Genomic DNA, 20,764 nt, shown 5'->3' with positions numbered 1-20,764 from the left:
ACAACTATTACAAAAGGTTCAAATGGTCACTTATACTCCCAAAGGAAAAGCCATTTTTATAAATTCCACTGTTATTTTCTGGTGCAGACTATATGTAAAGGTCTATCCATCCATCCATCCATCCATCCATCCATCTATCTATCTATCTATTTTTTCAGTGACAGGAAACAGGCGTTTGCTTCTGAATCCAACACTGTGTGGAAACTACAGCAGTGTCACACACTGTCTATAGGGAAGGCAGCAGGTTACCAGGATAGAGACACACACAGTGTCCAGAAGGACAAAAGAGACCCTGGGGGGTGGGATTCACTTGCTATTTTTATCTCTCAGGCTGTCCCATCTCCCAAGTGAGCGGAAGCACTGTCCTTCGTGCCTTACCTCAGAGTCCACTGGGACCAGTCACCTCATTCTCATCATGAGTGAGAGCACCCTGGGAAATAAATGTCTCGCAGCAGCCTTTTTTTTCCTATTTTAACTGTCCAATGATACATGAACCAGACAGTCTGCAGTTGTACCTTGCTATAAAAGCAAGACTGTTCATTTTCTCCTGCCATTGCATATGCCAGTTCGCAATAATTACCTTGTTGGACACCTTTCGGAGAAATATCTATGCCTTTGACAGTAATATGAGTGTGTGTGTGGTGTGAATGAGTGTGTAGGAGGATTGTGAATAGTAAGACATACACGCAACTGTAATGACAGAAACATTGGAAAAGAAGTGAAAAACAGATTGCTAATCCTGGAAAATTTTATTTTGTTATATCTTTGTCAGTATATGTCAGGAATATTGGTGTGTCTGGTTGCATTTTATTGTTGTGACTGGGACAGAAAGAATTTGTGTCATTTCTGTCATAATTTACTAACCCTAATGTTCCAAACCTGTATAACTTTCTTTCTTCTGTGGAACATAGAAGAAGAAATTCTACAGAATGTACTAGTCACTCTTTTCCATGCAAACTTACGGTTATGACATTGACTTCCCACAAATCTTACTGAGGAAAAATGAGCGCCGAAGCCTACAGTAACACCTACAACACCATTCAAATTTTTTTTTTAAAGAATTGAATAGTTTTATTCAGCAAAGAATAAAACTAAAACTAAAACTATTTTTGAACAAATAAATGCAGCTTTGGTGGGCATAAGAGACTTATAAAAGTAAAAATAACAATAACAAAAAGCTTACAGACCCCAAACTATTAAACGGTAGTGTTTAGTTTATTGAATACACACTAACTACAATTCGAAAATTGTACAGGATTTAAGGTTCGGTTCATGGAGTACTGCATTTCTGCAATAGCAGGAAAAGAGCTGTCCCAATACAGTGTCGAACTATGATTCAATGAAAGTGTAAACAATCCAGCATAGTAATTCCAAATTTCCGCACGATTAAGTAGCTACAGATGTTGAAATAAAAATACCAAAAAGACAGATTAGGAATGTCCTGCAGGCTATGTTGAAACATATACCTTATTATTTTTTCCTCTTTGAGTAGGAAATAAAGGGAGGGAGAAAAAGCAGCAGTTATATGACCACCAGCAGCTGCAGTGGACAAACAGTTCTGCATTAATGCACATCTTAGCGTGTGACCGACAAACATGTGGCTCCATTACATCTCTGCTCTATAATGAGATCCAAAGCTACATCACAGGGCTGGCAGGCTCATCCCCAGAGACACAAGGACAGGAAGAAGGGGGAGGAGATGGAGAAAATGTGATGAAGAGGCATTGTACAAACAAATAAAAATAAATTAATTAATTAAAATCTCACAAGCTGAGCTTTCATTAAAAAAATCAGACTTATCCAAAAACATTATAATTGTATTCTTGGCCCACATCCACTATGATGAAAATAAAAAAATAAATAAAAAAAACTAATATTATTTGAAGAATTTGCAAAGAGCAGAATATATCATGGTTTGAATTAGCAACAGGCACTTACATGCAGTAATACAACAATAGTAGCTTGTGCAGAAGAAGAAGAAAAAAAGTCTTGATAAAGCAATTTGAGACACGTGTAATCATAGCTCAAACAGAATCCCTGATAAGAGGACATTTAGAAAGATGTGCTCATTTCTGGGAACACCAGAGCAGTGCAGTAATACATTTTCACACATGCACAGCCTGTTACTGACACCCACCTATTCACACGTGCATAAAGGTCACAAACATGCACACAAGGTGAAAAACTGACTGCGTCGTATCCTTTTCTCACAGACAGGACAACAGTAAACAAACCGACTTGACTTCTATCACACCACCTGTATTATTATGGTGCTTATCAGTACATTTTAAGTCAAACAGCAGATTTTGGTACACTCTCTGAAAAAAAGCACAAAAGCTGTCATTGGGCTAGAACATTTTTTTTTTTTTTTTTTACCCCTAATCGGTGCATATTAGTATCTTTAAGGTACATATTATTACATAAAACATACTACTTTTTGAAAGGGTACTGTGCTACTGACAGATTTTGTAACTTTTTTTCTGAGAGTGAAAGTTATGATTGATGATTCTATACAGTTATAAGTAGTAAAACATCCAGGTACAAGAATGGCATCCTGTAATACCTTTTATTATTATTATTATTTGCTTTTGTTTTTTACAGTTACACAAAGCAATCACAGTTGAGTGCCTTCTCTGCTATATATTATTTTACCAATAATTAAATATTAATTCAAAGACAATATGTATTATTATTAACAATCAATGTAACATAGTTAATTCTCCTAACTGTAGGCAGTTTGCAGCGGCTAATAAAACCTATTGTCCCTGTCAGTCACATAATATGTAGCTTAACCAATTCATTAACTGTATAAAACAATAATTCTTTGTCCATAAACCTCCTGCACTTGTGACAGTCACAAAGACAGGTTGAAATCCTCTGCACATCTTTTTACCACAGCCATGCAAACATTTGCAAAAAGATAGAGCTCTGGTTTCCTCTGCAGGGACCTCCTGCTCTCACTTTAGCATTTCCTTTGATGTAAGCAACAGTGCCAGCTTTACATGTATATAAAAGCACTCCCATCCAGATTTCAGTTGTGACATTATATGGATTCCATGTAGTTCATTATAAACAGGTACCAGGAATAACACCAGAGCAGCACTGACAGGGAATCTATTTGTACACCTATGTCTTGACTTGAGAATCAATGTCTCTGGCAGTCTTTGATGAATGGTTAACATTAGTGTTACTGTGCACACACAGTATATGTACAACCACCTCTATTAGCATGCAAATGCACACAGAGTATCCTACCTTTTGAGAAGCAAGGGAATAACTCTCATCCATACACATGTCACTGTAGGGCTTTCCTTTTAACCTTGGGACTGAATGGTGTTTACATGAATCAAACAGATATTTATAGAGGCAAATGTTGAAATCGTGCTTAAGGACTGGAGAAATTTAGTAAAACCGATGATGATGATGTTGAAAACTGTAATGCAATTCTAAATTTTAATTTAAACCATAATTTAACCATGGTGAGCTGTCATGATTACGTGCCAGCTTTTAATAATTCAGCATTAGGTTTAAATAATTCAGCTTGGATTTTAAAAAGTAGATATTGCATTTGAAAATTTAAAGACTTGAGAAATGAATGCAGCTGAGGCTCTGAATGTATGATTAATGTTGCTGAATGCAACTTTTGACACATACACAATCTAACTTTAATTACCTGAAAGCTGCACTTCAACTCGAAAACTTTGGATTTCAATAAAACATAATACTTTATAAACTGCTTATTGTTTCAATCCCACTCAATGAAGTCCAGGAAGGAAGGTCCTTATTACGATAATAAAAAAAAAATAAATAAATAAAACTATATTTTGTCCTAAAAAAGATTGGAATCTTGGGATCTATTAGGTTGCTATAAATACACGACTGGAGAGTTCATCCTTCATTGATAAGCACTGTTTACTTTCGCAATAAATCAAACTGGGCCCGATGAACTCCGTCACATTATTACTTTTCCACAGTTGCATCATTTTACAGCTTGCCTCAAGCCACAGACTCTCTCTTTGCACATAATCACGTGGACCCGTCTGGTAATTGGTTTTATTTTGAGAAGAGCGGAATGGGAAGGTTTCTTTTTTTTTTTTTTTTACCCCTATAGAGAGTTCTAATGAAACTTGTGTTTACTGAGACAGATCCTACTGCGGCAGTGGGAAAGTCAGCCATGTTAAGCATCAGCCATGAGAATAATCTGGGGTAAATGAGCAACGGATGGGAAAAGGCTGTGCAGAGAAGAAGGGGTTCGAGACAGCAGGCGACTCTGTGTTCTGACTCAGCCTGAATGTGACGGTGGGTGTAAAGAACAGGGTTTTCAGTGGGACCTCTCAGTGCAAAAGGACAGAAACACTGACACCTAATCATTACACCCACCACTGACAGAAATGTTATCACCGAGGGTGGAATAATTAAATGGAGTCGGCAAGTCAAGGAATGCAATTTGGGAATAGATTTTTCAAAGTGCAGGTTTCCTTGTGCCTGTGGTGGGGCAGCGGAGGTGGTGCATTCCCTGTGGTGTACAGTATTACATTAATGTCGCTTTTTAAAGTTGGACAAGAAAGAAGAAAACCATATTGCTTTTTGATGTCTTGCCATTGAAAAACTTTTGAATTGTTCTCTCACAAAAAGACAAGCTGGGCTGTATGTACCTGCATTTTATTTCCCTGTTATATCATGCATTTTTAATAAACTGATTCAATGAAAGTGGAAAAAAAGTTTCTCTTTCTGGTTCCATGGAAATAGAGCCGTTTTTCATTAAAGGGTCTTAAATGAGATAATGAATTATTGAGTTCAGCTAGCCCTGCTTATCAGGCAATATTTCTTACTGGAGCAATGTGTTGGGAAAAATGTTTTCCTTTTTCACTAACATTTTCCTGTTAGTAAATAAAACGGAAAACTGCACAAAGACTATTTGCTGGTTTGTTCTGGGTACACACTGCACGAGTTTAGCCCCAATTGAAATGTGTTTGACTAAAAATGACATCGCAACCAACTACAGCCAATGAAAGAGCAACTTAAAGGTCAATGGAAATGTCAGGGGAGGAGTCACAGACCTGCAACAGAACATCTGCATGCATGGCTATTGCAAGAAACCATTTTCTCGTCATATTCTTCTTTCTTTTCGCTGCATATCAGCATATAGACAACTTGCATTGCAAACTTCTTACGGGCTGCAATTTTTGAACAGGAAAAAATTCTGTCTCACATTTGATTTACGTACGTTTTTTCATGTACCACTTCTAACGTGCGTTTTTGCTATGAAATGTTGTATGACAACCAGATTCTTCTTATTGGTGACCCCTGTGCATTGTGTAGTGTGCACACAAGCACTAAACAGTACCCCAGACAGTCGTGTGTTGTGAGAGGAACAGTGACCAGATGACTCTGAAAACCATGCAGTGTGTTCCCAGCATTAAATGATCTCACAGTAAGATTTAGCTGGTTGTCAAGTTGGTCTTCTAGCCTGATAGACTAAAAAGTGTCCAGAACCTCTCTGAAGTAGATCACCAGGAAGACCAGGTAAGAACAGAAAACCAGCCTTGGCTGCTTTAAATATGTCTTACAATGGTTTCTTAGAAGTTGCATTGCTTTGCAAGTGTTGATCATCTCTCACTGGAAACCACAGAGAAACGTACTGCTAACAGGGCATCAAAGGCTTGTTTAAAAATGGTAAGTAATTTGAAAATATTGTATTTTACATAAAGGCAATGACATCAGTAACATGCTTGAGAAACTTGCATACAATAAGATGACTATTAGACAGCAGTAACTTCATAACTCTGTTTAATGATGATAAAACCTTAACTCTGGCTGTACTATATGTCCAAAAAATATTACTATAATATTTTTCATATTAGTCGATATTGGCAATTATCACAATAAATATCAAATCTTTATTTCTTTCAAGTTTAAAAACAGGTTTGTGCTCCTAACCAAGAGTTGTAAAAAAAAAAATATATCATGTTAATTGTAAATTCTTTACACATTTCCAGTAATTGTTTCCTTAACAACATAAAATGTTAATAGAAAATGTAATTTCTTAGTTTCTGCACGTTTAAATAGTGATATTGTTTCAAATCAAGAAAAAGGTTTGTGTTGCCTGAGCTTCATGATGAATATCTTCCGTACAGTTTACAGTGCAGGCTGCATTATTAATAATATTACATATTTTTGTCTCTCAGGAATGCACATTTGACAGTAGCTTGAGTTGATAGTAGTAGTATCTATTAAAAAAGAGTTAAGATAGAGTTAATTTATGTTCATTATTCAAATGAGTTCAAATGAGTAGTGCTGTTTCATTCTGCTTTTGGCACATGAACATTATATCATACATTTATCAAACTCTCGTTATCGTTTTATCAAGGAAAATTATTTCGCGATAATTGCCGTTATTGTTTTATCGTCCAGCCCTAAACTTAACCATACTGGTTAATGTAGCTCAAGGAACATTTTCTCTTCTGCTGAATGATATAATTACTACACCATCTGGCTTAATATGATGCCAAGAATAGGCTGGAAATGTGCAAAGAAGTGTGTAATAATAAGGAACAGAAAGTTCATTGTAAGCTAATAAGGATGACATGCATATATCAGCAAAACATTTCCTAAAAACATTTCCTTCACTTTGCTCTCCCGGATATAGATATATTCCAGCTGCCCATGTGTAAATATACACCTTGGACACCAAACCTCCCTGCAAATACAGTGCTAATGTGATTAGCATGCCTCTAGGGCTCATTACAGAGAACTTAATTGGCAGTCAGAGGAAGAACAAAAGGCAACATCCATCCTAAAAAAATCCAACCTGTTTTTAATGTATCATATTTACACGGCTTACCATGAAGCAATCTCATAAAAAATATGAATTGATCATTTTGTATGTATAACCTTGTTCCCAGTGTCAGCTGAAATGTATTTTGATTTTAATGTGGACTTGTGTTTTCACCTTTTAGACATAATGTGACATCTGATGAGTGGGTATATTTTTGCATTTAAGGTTAGTTTCAATACTACGGATCCCCGCACATGGCATACAGGAAAAAAAGTAGGCTAAATTGTGCGCACGATTTACTATTTTGTTCCCTCGATTTATAAATTGTCCGCACGATTTACTAATTTGTTCCATTGATTTGCTAAATCGTGTACACCGTTTATATATCGAGAGAACAAATTAATAAATTGTGAGGATGATTTAGCAAATCAAAGGAACACAATAGTAATTGTGTGCACGTTTTAATACATTGAGGGAACAAATTAGTTAATCGTGCACATGATTTATTAATTTTCTGTAGCATGACATGTGCGGGGCTCCGTACAATACAAATGCTTACCAGACAAAATGCTGACTCAAGTTACATCTCAATCAAAGCAATGTTTATTTCCAGTTACAGTCAATCAATAAAAACTTAATTAATAATAATGCAAAGCAGGTTTTTTGCTTAGCCAATTCTTGTGAGGCAATACGTTTAGTGTAGTAATGAATTCTGTTGCTCACATTTTTGTGTAAAGAGTAAACTAAAATTGTAATTTCTGTAGCACTCAGGAAATTTTATATGAATTTCTTTATAGGTTATTTTTGTAATTGGTTTTTGTAAAGCACACTATTCCCTTCATTGTCAGAGTAATTTAGTTTGGCTTATTCTTTTACAGTGATGAAACATAAGCAGCGTCTTCGTGTGAGGAAACATTGCCATGCTGGCATCCTCTCCTAATGTCTCAGTAGTTTTTAAGTAAAATGGCTGAGAAACTATAAGAGAATAAATTGCTACCCTCATCTCCAGGCCTTTGCATTTTGCAGCCTTTTATTTAACATCTTGGAGAAAGAAATATGACGTACAGTGCATTCCCGTACGACAGACAGATCGAGAATGGCAGGCAAACATCAACAACCTGACCTTCCTTCCTGGTATTGTAGTACTTTTATTAACTGTACTATAAACCTTTCTCACCGGTTAATAACACATGATGTTTTGTAGTAATGTTATCTCTGGTCATCTGGTCTGTGCGTGTTCATGTGTTCAGGCGTGTGTCTTTGGACGGCAATTGTACTGTATCTTAATTGAACGATCTCTAGATATTTGTAAACAACTGTTTTTTGTTTTTTTTCAGTGAATACAAGATTTAATGCCACGGAAGCTTAATTTAAAAGATTCTGTTCTGACGTAAGACCCTTTCAAGGCCTTAATTTGTGGAAAATCAAGTAAAGGCTTTAAGACCTTTTAAGACCCACAGAGACATGGTATATGAGAAATGTACCCTACTGTAAAAACGAAAATAAATTAAAAATAGAATTCTGCTCACATGATATGGTGCATTCTTAAACTTGCATGTCCCCAAACTTGTTTTGAATGCAATAAAGCTATAATTGGTTTGTTATTTAAAATTGGTTCAAATAAAAGTGAATTGTCTATTGTCTGTTGTTCGGAGGTCACATATTTACTTGATTTTCTATTAAATGTTTTCAAAATAATGGCAATTCATTTCTTCTTCAGTGAATCATTTTCTTCGGGTCATTTTGCACCACTAAACTACATTTAACACAATTAGCACCTCCCCTTGACATTTCTTTATTTCTCTCAGTTGTCACGTTTAACTATGGCCCAGTACTGACAGCGTTCTATATTTTTACAATGGCAGGTTTCGTCTCTCATTATCTCTAGTCAGAAAAAGGTCACTGTTTCTGTATTGTTTTTCATTGAACAAAGACACTTCTACAACAGTGCTGCGCAACCTTCAACACAAACACATATGCCTTGGAACATTTGCTTGCTGTCACCTATCAGAATAGTGAGGGCCCTGTTGACAGCCCAAACAATAAGGCTCCTTTCAGCCTCACATTAAATCATCAACTATTAGTGTAGCTCACTGTGTTTCACAAGAAAAAATCTGAATGCTTCTTTTCCCATGTTTCATACAGTATACTGTACACCAAAAGTAAGACAAACTAGAGGGTTACACACTAGTGGATTTTCAAACCTCTCCTGTCCTCCTGAATAACAAACAAACAAAAAAAACATTGCCTATCCCTGTTCTGGAGCATCAGTGACCGTTTAAACCTTTTTTAATAGTTGTGCTTGAGTCCCTCAAATGTCCAAGTGTGAAAAGATGGATTTCAAAATCATAGTCACTGCTGGAAAGGGTTCAAATATGCAAAATATGCTGGAAAACAGATATATCTGCAAGACATGGAGGATTTTTCTGAAGAACATTTATCAGTTTAACTGTTCAGGACAAACAGGGGACTCATTATCATCACAAAAAACAAAAACAAAAAACAAAAACAACAAAACAAAACAAAACAAAACAACCACAACAGTCGTGGATTATCCAAGTAACAGCACACTGTATTAAGAACCAAGGGTTCCCGAACTTTTGAAGGGGGTTATTTTAATATTTTCAGTTATTTTTGTGGACTATATGTAAACATATTTTATGTAAAAAAGTGTACAGGATAGTACTAAATAAAATAAAATAAAAATAACACACATTTTGTATGATCTCTCTTATTTTGTTAAAACTATTCAAATTTTCACAGATTCTGCAAGGAGGTCCCAAACTTTCACATGCTACTGTAAACTGAGAAAATATCTAATTGAATCGTATCCCAAAGAAACTCTTTGCTTTTTAAAACCCAATAACCAGAATTGTCAAATATATCTTATTAGAAATGCCACCACAAATGCAAAAGATAAAGTTAAGATCAAATTGAAACGGAACAACTACATTTTGTTTGAGACATGGTTAGAATGTGAGGAAACTGCATTTCATTCTTTGCTCATATTTCCATGACAATGTGTTTAGCTACGAGTTTAACATAATCTAAATACAGAAGAATAAGACACTTTCTGTGATGGAAAGTGTAAAATATGAAACTCCTTTTCAAATAAAATCCTTAAATCTTGACCACATTCACTACAGACAAGATTGTGTTTATTAAGCACACAGTAATGCTCTTCATTGTGATGAAAAATGTCTTGCAGATTATACATGGGATGGAAACTTTAAAGACATAGGTCATGTTTAAGGTCAGGCGTATGGTATTAGATACCAATCTGGCTCATGCTGTTATGACAACCTTGGAAGAAACAATGTGAATGGATCTGTGCCTGTATATATTGTGTTTAGTATCAAGAGACATCATTCTGTCAAACACTACTGAATGCCCATGAATATCCTAATGCTGCATTTGTATAGAACACTATACTGCACTTCGTAACAGCCTTAAAATCTGCACAGCGAAGCAACAACAAAAGAGCAGATGGAAAAAGAGTATGACCCAACATCCATTCGTTCTTTCAGATAGTTTTTGATTTAAAAGCTGTGGACATTTTAAAGAGAAGGAGGCTGATGAGCCCATCCTCAATCATTGAGATGCAGAGAGCAGCTTACTGCACTGTGCAGCGGAATGATGAAATAAGAGCTAAAAATAGCAACCTCCCAGGATCCCCCTTTGCCTAGCACTGTAAACACCTAATTCCTGACACAGTCCTGGGAAAAGCACCACATCTGCAAACCTTTAAAAACGCTTTTAAGTATGCTTTCATACACATTGCAGGCACTTACAAATACACAACAACTTACAATAAACATTTATGAAAATACCAACACATCTGTCTACATGAGTGGACGGAATAAAGAACAAACATGCTGTTGTTTTGTCCATTGGTACACATAAAGCTTGTTGTTATTTTACATTCTGATGTGAATCTCATAAATGCATGCAGAAAACATGCAGAAAGAAGCACATTTTAAATCTCCATAATATCTTAAATTCTATTCTATAAATGTACATAAAGGTCTCATATTAAAACATGACCAATAATCAATGCAACAATTATACATAAAATAAAAATTCACAACAATGTGAAATCATATGAATAATATGCCGAATGTTCGTAGTATTTTGTTCATTAAGTGTAACCAAATAATTCACTATTTGCAGTCTAAATGTAACAGCAACAATCTTTATCCATTATAAATCCAAGTAACTATAATAAAGGTGAGAACCTACCCAAAGATGAATTCATCGTGTCCTCATCTTCCTTCCAGTCTGGAGTCGTGACTCCGGCTGTTTCTCAAAACCTAGCGACCTGCCTACCTAGACAGCATTGTTAGGCATCATGCGCGCGTGCAGCATCATTGGCATCGCGTGTGTGCAGGACCTGAGCTGAAACTGAGTCGAAACGCTGTGAAGCACAATGCTGCGAGCGTCTAAAAAACTCCCTAAATGGGCACCAAAACACGTCCTCCAACCGCTTCTGGATAACACATTGGACGGAAACAATGAAAAACATTATTTAAAGGCTTACTGGTTGCTCAACATAGCATTAAATGGAAGTAATCGTGTGATTTCAGTAGTTTGGTGTTTAAATTATCTGAATAACAGTCGGGTTGTGTTAATTTTATTTAAACACACAGCAATTTAATAGCCTATAAACTTATTTACAGGACGCGGGCATAATAACTAAATAAATAAGCAATAAATAATCAGTGTTGCCAAGTCATCTGTTTTCCAGAGGAATTTGATCTCTTTAACACTGTTGCGGGTTGAAGCGACCCCAAATATCGTGATATTTCGTCCCTGGAATGCGAATTGTATCGGGAACCCCTGCAAAAAACAACAACAACAACAACAACAAAAATCATTTCGAGCCCCCTCAAAACGCAAAGTGACCAATCGGAAAGCCCCGCCGAGTTACTGTTGCGAAATCGTAAACGAATACTTTGTCCTTATATCTTTTTGATACATTTTGGACACAGGAGGACTACATGTGGGACTTAAATATGCCATGGAGGGATATATAAAATATTTTAAAATAAATATTGTGGGTATTAATTTGGAAGCGATGGTTTACAGCCGCAATGCAAGCTGGAGAATCCGATTGTTACATTTGTTACAATCGCAGATCTGGCATTGTTCATATCGCAGAGTACGATTAAACTAATTAACAAGTTTAATATGAAGAGACGGTGTAATGTAGACCTTCGTTTATGTGTTTTTGCCATACACTGTACCTGATGTGAGAACAGTTCGCTATATAGGTTTGTAATAAATTTAATGTTAGCTATATAGGCTAGCTTAGCTCGCTAAAACGCCAGACGTTCTGCTAGAGCAGATGAAAGTTGTAATTTGAGAGGATGACAACCAGAAAATGAACGCTTTTGTCTTGGGGTTGAATGCTTAGTGATATTTTGCTCTTTTTTTGTTTGGGTTTAGGAAATGTACTAAAATAAATTATATTGCCTATCCTCTCAGGGTAACCTGAGTGTTACAAGTACCACAGGAACGTCGTTTTTTTTCCATTTTCATAACAGACACCATCAAACCGATGAAAGCTTAGGATCTTTCAATGTTTCTCTGCGCTGAAACCTACAGATGTTTTTTTTTTTCATTTATCAACACTGATTTAATTATACAGAGCCTACAGACTGAAATAGATACAGTTATTCGCGAAAACGTCTAACGTTACACCGTCATAAATGCGTTTTAACATCAACTAAAGTAAACATAATTTGTGCCTTAAAACCCTACAGATGTGCTTGCTTTTTCCGCTCCCCATGCAACTGATACTCCACTGACTCGACTGCCATTGGCTCATCTGCGTTCGAGGGGAGGGGCTTACCGATTTTAACGATGTGTATTTGACATTAAGTACTTTAGTTAATCAATTTCACATGTAATGCCGTTTTTTTCCCCAAAATTACTGTGATTACAAGTGTTATAGGTTTTTATATTGATTTTTACAACAGCTAAATAAACATACTGTTCATTAAGAGACTTACGTTTTAGACAGCAACTGCCTGTTTCTGCTGTACTTCGACAACAACAATAATTCCAAACACTGCCGCACAGCACAGTTTTTTTGAGTCTCTGAGCAACATGATGGTGAATTCGTTCCTGAATGAATCAATCATTTAAATGATTCGGTTCAATCGCAATGACTCACTTATTTACAGTGATTTGCTGCCATCTATTGGCGGTTTTAATTTCAAATTTCGACTTAAAAAAAAAATTGTTCCATGTTTTAAATCACTTCAAATATAATTATTAAACGTTTTATGTTTAATACTTAAAAACATTATTTTTAATTGCAGGTTAAATACATTAGTGTCTTGCATTAAACAGTGTGTATATAGCCTACATCTATAAATCCCACTTCAGATGCAGCTCGGTGTTGATTTCATTTGCTTGGTAAAAGCCCAAATGTCTTATTATTCTAATTCACTGATTAAATGTAAGAATTTGACTCAAAAATAATGGACACTTTTAGAAAAATAAAGGTAAATATGCCCATGCAATTTGAAAATCTGTTTAAACTTATTGGAAAATATTATTTTCTGTTTAGTGTGAATAATAATAATAATAATGATAAATTATAATAATATTCATGTTTAATCAATTTAGATATGACTTTAGATACTGAAGGCTACCAGGATAATTATAACTGAGTTTATTAAATTCATAAACATAAACAAACTATATATTCTCTATTTCCTGTTTGTATCATGGATCATCCATTGCAACATTAAATCTCATTCTCATGTTTAAGAATCTGTTAACTTGAAAAATAATTTATGCTACTACTACCCACTGACTTGGTTTTAATTCTATATTTCTATCCAAGTTAAGAGCCTTAAAACATCTTAAAATGCACACATTAACAGTAGGTCAGGAAAATCTGACCCCCCCCCCACCTCCCCCCTCATCAATCTCTATTCTGGGACTTCAGTATGCATTTGGTTCTGTTTAGCTGTCGAAAAGAAACTCCCCAAGTTAGTTGTACCGATTGAATCCCAAACGTTTCATCAGATTCCTCCTTCTAGTGAAGTCACTGCTGATGTTTACCCTTGTTTTACCCCATTATCTGTCTCTTTGTATTTTGGGAAGTCTTACGATTCTACCTTTCACTTCTGAATTTCTGTTTCCACACCGACTAAACACCCTCTGAATCAGCTGGTCAGCTTGTCACAGTTAGTAGCCAGCATGCCCCTAACTCTCGCTATGGCTGTGTGGTGGTATGCAAATACATTGGTTGACAGGCAGGTAACATCATATCATTGCATTCAGACCGTCAAGTTTTGAAAACTGCCGGGCAAATGAGTTGTAGCCTAACTGAGATTTGTGGAGATGCTTTTGTCAACTAAATTCTCTCAATAAGTAAATTTTATATATATATATATATATATATATATATATATATATATATATATATATATATATATATATATATATATATATATATATATATATATATATATATATATATATATATATATATATATGAAGAGTTCAGATGCAAAAGCCTCTAAGTGCCATCTGAAATTTTCATCTAAAATTAGGATTTTTATATGTTCAGTTATTTCACTTTAATAGCCAGGGAAAGGACCTGCACATTGCAATTAAAGTAAAATGACTCAACCTAAGCATAGGAGCCTGATAAAAATCCTAATTTTAGATGAAAATTTCAGATGGCACTTAGAGGCTTTTGCATCTGAACTCTTTCAATATATATATATATATATATATATATAAACTTTTATATATAATATATAATATATATATATATGAAGTAGGTAGGGCCATGTCACATCCTACAATCCATCAATTTCAGAAAAAATCCCAGTATAAATAAATAAATAAATAAATAAATAAATAAATAAATAAATAATAATAATAATAATAATAATAATAATAATAATAATAATAATAATAATAATAACTGAGGGAAAATATTTATATTAGAGAGGCATGAAACATTTCAAATAAAAATAAATGTTTTACCATGCTCTGAATTTTGCAAGTGCATGTCTAAAAGTGGAGTTGAACGCAGCACAACCTGCTCCTGGAGATCTACCTTCCTGCAGAATCAGTTCACCCTGATCAAACACGTCTGTATGTAATTATCAAGTCTAGAGGTATTAGATACAGGCAAATATTTTCTCATGTTGACATCATAACATCATTCTGATGAATCCTTTAAATAATAAATAATAATAATAATACATTTTATTTATAAAGCACTTTACATTTTAAAGAAAATCTCAAAGTGCTACAATAAAAGCAGGAAAAAAAAAAAAAAAAAAAAAACCACAATCTAAAAATTAAGTTAAAAAACAACTGCCAACTAAAACTAACAAATTTAAACATGAAAAAAAAAAAAAAAAAAAAAAACCTTTACCTTTACTCCAAGGTTGTTGTTTACAAGGCTTCCGTAAGTTACAAATGAGACGTACGCTTTGTAAAACAAATGTCGGTCAAACCCTTAAAAGAGGTGTGTACTGTAGTGGCCTGTTTAAGATTACACTGTCGTTTCCCATCTTGTCTTCCTCAGTGCTGCAGGATAAACATTGTGTGGACGTCTAAATATGCAAAGATTATATTTAAAAATTAAAAAATTCATAATGATACAATTAAAGGAAAAACCAATGTACCGTTGGCTATGAGTTGTTTTAAATCCTATGCTGCCCTCTTATGGTGAAAACAAAAGACACAATTGAATCCAAACACCTACACTTTCATTTCATGGAAATCACATAACATATTTATTTATATAAGGAAAATTTCCAGTGATATTGATAGTTCTAGTTCTTTCTCAGCTTCTTAATCCCTGTTGGTCATTTATAGCTAGAGATCATGGCAATAAAGTGAGGTAGGAGGGGTGTCATTACTTTGGGATTCTGCCTTTGTAACAGATTTATGGCAGCAGTAGGTGGGTCATCTAATGCACCTCAGGCCGAGGCTCATAATTAAGGACCCAGCATGCCGTTCTGGGCAGGTGTACCTCCAGACTGTCTGTCATCATCAGAAAGGAGTGAAAATTGCTTTTAGCTTATCCATCCAGTCTGCCCATGTGACAATGAATCCTAATTTTCACCTGAATCTTAATAAGCCTTGATGGACAGAATTATTGAGGCTAAACATATAATCTTAATATGTTGTGGGGTTTTAAATGTGTAGTTTCTACACACAGTAGTAATGCAAGACAGGTGTGGAAATATAGTGCAAATCTATTGCCTTTAAATCTTAATCATCTCAAAGGAATCCATCTAAGAAAGAGATTTTGTTTAATAATTCATGCATTAATAAGACAGAGGGGTGTTAACATACAGGCAATTAGTCTAAAGCACTTTGTAATGAGCTGTGCCTGTTCTAGAAGACAGAACACAAAAACAACGTGACCTCATATGTATTTTTTGTAAAGTGTGTTTCTACCACACATACATTATGTATCGATAGACATTAAGATGCACAATATGGACAGTATCAAAGCATAAATTATCTGTGGATGAACAACAGATGTACCAATAAATCATTATATTGAAATCATGGCATTAACATTTTGATTATGTTGTATTTAGTTTCTATATAAATTGCATTTTCAATCACATTTCCTAATTTACTTAAATGATCATTTTTATCTTTTTATCTAATTGTTATCATTGTACAGCACTGTTAAAATTTACAGTGCCCAAGACAACTCTGTCAACATTATTACTGTATAAACTAAATGGTTTTTGTACAGAAGAATATGGAGTTTCCCCTCCCCCAGCCCCACTTTCCCCTCTAACTCTCTTGCCATTTCCTTAAAAGGCAATTGTCTCGTCTGGAAAGTTTATTTTTACATTCTTTTCATAGGATTAAAGTAATTCCTTTCAGCTGTGGACCTTTATCGGTGACTCAGAAGTTTAAAAATAGTCCTAGAGGAATGTGATTCTGAAAGCAATAAGAAAATGTGAAATTTCATTCACATGGTAAAACAAATAACTGCAGACCAGACAAATCAAACTAACTTTAGGCCAGTGACACAACATGGGCCATTTTTAATACTGTATACAACACATAATTTTACATTTAACTGGGATTAAATTGCATTTGGCTATATGTTACCTGCTTTAGAAGCCTCCATCCTATAATTACTCCCTGGCATATTTAAAGATGTCTCCATCTTTTAACAGTGCTGTAACATTGCAGCAGGGGTGTCTCCACAATGACCTTGCAGTTCCCAATCGCATCTGCCAGGCAATTAACACCTGCACATACTTTACCAGCTTGTTAACTCATAGCTGTACCACATGGTAGCAGCTGATAAATCTGGCAGAAGATGTACAGTATTCTGCTTAAAAGACAACTAAGATAACTCAAGCTGACAATTTAAAGGTAATAAACAAACCATTAGAAACCCAAGCTTATGTTGATTATGTATTATTATTCCTCCCTTGCCTGTCACTTGTTATAAAAATCATGATTTCTGTACAAATCTGATTACAGTAATAGATTTCGCAATAACTTTTTGTGAGTAGTCCGAGAACCATATGTTAAAAAGTACCACCACAAGAGGGCGCTGTCAGGCTAGTGGAAAAAATACTAGCTCAACTACTAATAAGTGAACTTTGTGAACTATCCTTCCATTCTGTGCTGGATGCCTTTGGAGGAATCTGGACCAACAGACACGTGCTGCCCTGTGGGCCCACTGGTGAAAAAGTGCTTGCTGGTGGTCTTTGTGCAGAAAACCCCCTTTTGTTTTAGCATGCTCTTGTGCCTCTCTGGCCTGCATCAGCATTGTGGACTTTGGGTATATGCTGGACTCTGGCAAAGCTCCTGAGTCATCAACATGGCCTGAACTATTGTATGGGGAGATTTAGCAGGGGCTATTGACCAGCAACTGCTCACACCACTGGCAGCTCATGCTCTCTGCCTATGCAAACACACATGCACTCATTGTTTTTAAATTACAAATGGTTAAAAAACATGTGTGGTATGTATATCCATGTGAACAAGGTACTGGTAGCAAAAACAAAATTCCTGACCTCGGTGTCAGTATAGCAAAAGGCCTGAAGAGTTTATTTTTTAAAGCATTTACTTCAACCCAATTCTTCATCTGTCATGCAGATAAAAAACAAAACAAAAAAAACATTTAAACTCATGTGTTACATGCAACTATATTTAGCAAATATATTTAAATCAATTGTTTATTTATATATTGTTAAATGTACAGTTTGTCATGACAATGCTCAAATACTTGTTTTCTATAAAAAAGGTAACTGAAGTCAATTTTTTTCTAAGTTTGTAAGAGCCCATTAACCAACAGAGGGGAGTATTGAGTTATAGCAACAGAAGATGATGAAAACGATGAGATAACTGTTAATAAATAAATTCATACATAAAAAAATGGTTATTTGACATACTTAATATAATATAATTTAGTTCACCCAAAAATGAAAATTCTTGAGGGAGCAACTTGAGAGAGTAGTTTTTTTTATTATTAATTTATTTTTTGTTGTATTATTTATTTATTTATTTTGGTGTATTATCTATTATCACTTTACTTTTATTCAGCAAAAACATTCCATTTATCAAAAGAGACAGTAAAGACGGTTATAATGTTACAAAATAATTACATTTCAAATAAATGCTGTTCTTTTGACTTTTTAGTTGATCAAAGAATGCAAATGAATAATGCATAACAAATACATAAACAAACTGCATCAGCACAAAACTAAATACATTTATTCATACAGTATGATTTCTGAAGAATCATGTGACACTGAAGACTAGAATAATTGCTGCTGAAAATTCAGCTTTGTCATCAAAGAAATAGATCACTTTTAAAAAATATATTAAAATTGAAAACAGTTGTAATAATATTTCATGATATTGCCATTTATTTATGTTATTTTATTTTTAATCATTAATTTATAAATAAATATATATGTAAGATTTATATAAATATCTTTTATTAAAATGCTTTGTTTGAAGCTGACTTTTAAATGGAACTAATTAAACCACGAGACAGAAACTTAATGTGAGCTCAGTGTAATTTTTTTTTATTATTATTAAATAGTTTAAGGAACAATCAACTACATATTAAAATACCTATAACTCTTGAACACGTCGGATGGAGCCGACAGTAGGATGCATGGCACTCCAGTCAGTGAAGTGGTGGTACTCGCCTCTCTCCAACAAATACTGATGTCCCCTGAAATTAGGATGCTCATAGAAAACCCAGGCCCCATCCAGAACGTTACAGGACTGTACCTCACGGTGACCGAAGCGGTCATAAACAGAGGGCCAGTCCTCACTGCACTCCATAATCTGACCCTTGAAGTCAGGCCGCTCATACAGACGGATACGGAAATTGCCAGTATGCTGCAAAAGAGAGAGTGGATAGCCAAATACCATTACAATGCACTGATTTCTGGTAGGCCCTTTACTGTAGAAAGAGCAGAATCATATCTAGAATCACCTAAAGTTATTCTAATGGTGCTCTAAATTATTTAAAAAATACATTCAGATTATGCATACTGAAAATAAACTTTCAGCAGGGAACGATAAGGAGTTTAGGGCCAATAATGCATCTTGAATGGTTGTGTGGCACATATGTCTGGTAGGTGAATGTTTTTGTTGAAAAGGTGGAACATAGACCTGCATTTGGCAAAATAGCCCAGCTATGGTTCTCCTAACAGGGATGACTTACATTTTGCACCATGCGACAAGATCTTATAGAGTCACTGAAGCCCATCCAGTGCTGGTAATCAGGATACTCTCCCCTGGTTAGGATGTACTGGCAGCCCATAAAGTTTGGACGTTCATACAAGACCCAGGCCCCACTTTCAACTCGGATGGAGTTACAGTGGCTGAAGTGGGACGACAGCTCTGGGCAGTCCATGCTGCACTCAAAACAATGTCCCTGAAGGTTTTTGTCCTCATAAAAGAAAATCTGTATGGGAGAAGATGTAGAAACATAATTAAGTCAAGAAAAAGATCACAGAGCCAGTTTACGCAAGCAAAAGGTGTCTTACTTTTCCCATTCTGTCCATGTTTGGGGCTAATTTCATTCTTCCTTTTGATGTATGCTGTGTATTGAAAGGGCAATGAGTGAGATTTATATGTTTCACATTGAGTTGCTCTGCCAGGCAAATCATTGTTATATGAATGCCCGCAGCAACTGCATCATCAACAGCTGATACTGTGATTGTTTCTAGATTGTTCCTGCAGATTAATGCAGTGGCTGTTGTATGGAACACTGACCTTTTGATTTGGCAATGGCTGAGTCCAGAAAATATTTATTGGGCTAATTAAATTGTTTTCCAGATGCTGGTACTGGCAAAGTTGGAGCAGCACTGGCGTCTAGCCACTTGCTCAAATTGGATAAACACATCCCGAATGAAACAATGCATTTTGTGTTTGTACGCTCCACCCAAACTCTTGCTACTGTTAGACAGTAGGTTTACTTTTTTTTTTTTTGATATATATATATATATCTATATATATATATATATAAGAAAATTTAATAAAATAAAAAACTGTAATAAAATGAGTGCATGCTATGCCATGTATTAATGAAAATGTACAAGCAATATGAATGCTCCTGAGCGAAATTTGACTGTCCCAGAAAAAGGGAATGAATATCTATGCAAATGCACTGTATGTAATATAATCAAAATAACTGATTTTGTTTTGCTTTGTAAGTTGTTCAGGAATTGGACAACTGTTGACGAATAGAGGCCACAGTGGCATGCATGGCCCCCCATTCAGTGTGTCACCTGTACTCTCCCTTCTCAAGGAGTTACTGACGGCCACGGTAGTTTGCATGCTCGGAAAACATGCAGGGACCTTCATGAACCTTTCGGGAATGGATCTTTCTGCAGAGGAAATGTTCCTGAATGGATGGGGTGCTTTCTGTAACTTCCCAAGTTTGGCTATCAAAATTGGGCCTCTCAAAGAGCTTCAGGTTGAGATGTACTGAAACCTGGAGGA

General features: G+C 35.2%; 2 protein-coding genes across 2 annotated transcripts in view; both read right to left on the bottom strand.

The window, feature by feature from the left end:
• The window catches only part of LOC113108490 (diacylglycerol kinase gamma-like), a 118,770-nt gene extending 107,635 nt beyond the window's left edge, over nt 1–11,135 (bottom strand). Inside the window, exon 1 of the mRNA XM_026271655.1 lies at nt 11,018–11,135. The gene's annotated coding sequence lies outside the window, so the exon portion shown is untranslated. The remainder of the gene's footprint in view (nt 1–11,017) is intronic.
• A 7,697-nt stretch (nt 11,136–18,832) lies between these two features.
• On the bottom strand, nt 18,833–19,881 carry LOC113108487 (gamma-crystallin B-like). Its single transcript, XM_026271651.1, has 3 exons — nt 19,807–19,881; nt 19,482–19,724; nt 18,833–19,153 (listed from the first exon to the last, which is right to left on the bottom strand). Exons 1-3 carry the CDS (start codon nt 19,840–19,842, stop codon nt 18,881–18,883), a joined length of 552 nt encoding a protein of 183 aa, XP_026127436.1. The 5' UTR covers nt 19,843–19,881; the 3' UTR covers nt 18,833–18,880.
• Nucleotides 19,882–20,764: the final 883 nt, after the last annotated feature.

The sequence above is a fragment of the Carassius auratus genome, chromosome 9 (assembly GCF_003368295.1).
Source record: "Carassius auratus strain Wakin chromosome 9, ASM336829v1, whole genome shotgun sequence".
In the NCBI taxonomy this organism is placed as follows: Eukaryota; Metazoa; Chordata; class Actinopteri; order Cypriniformes; family Cyprinidae; genus Carassius; species Carassius auratus.
This window is presented reverse-complemented; position numbering and strand designations above follow the sequence as displayed.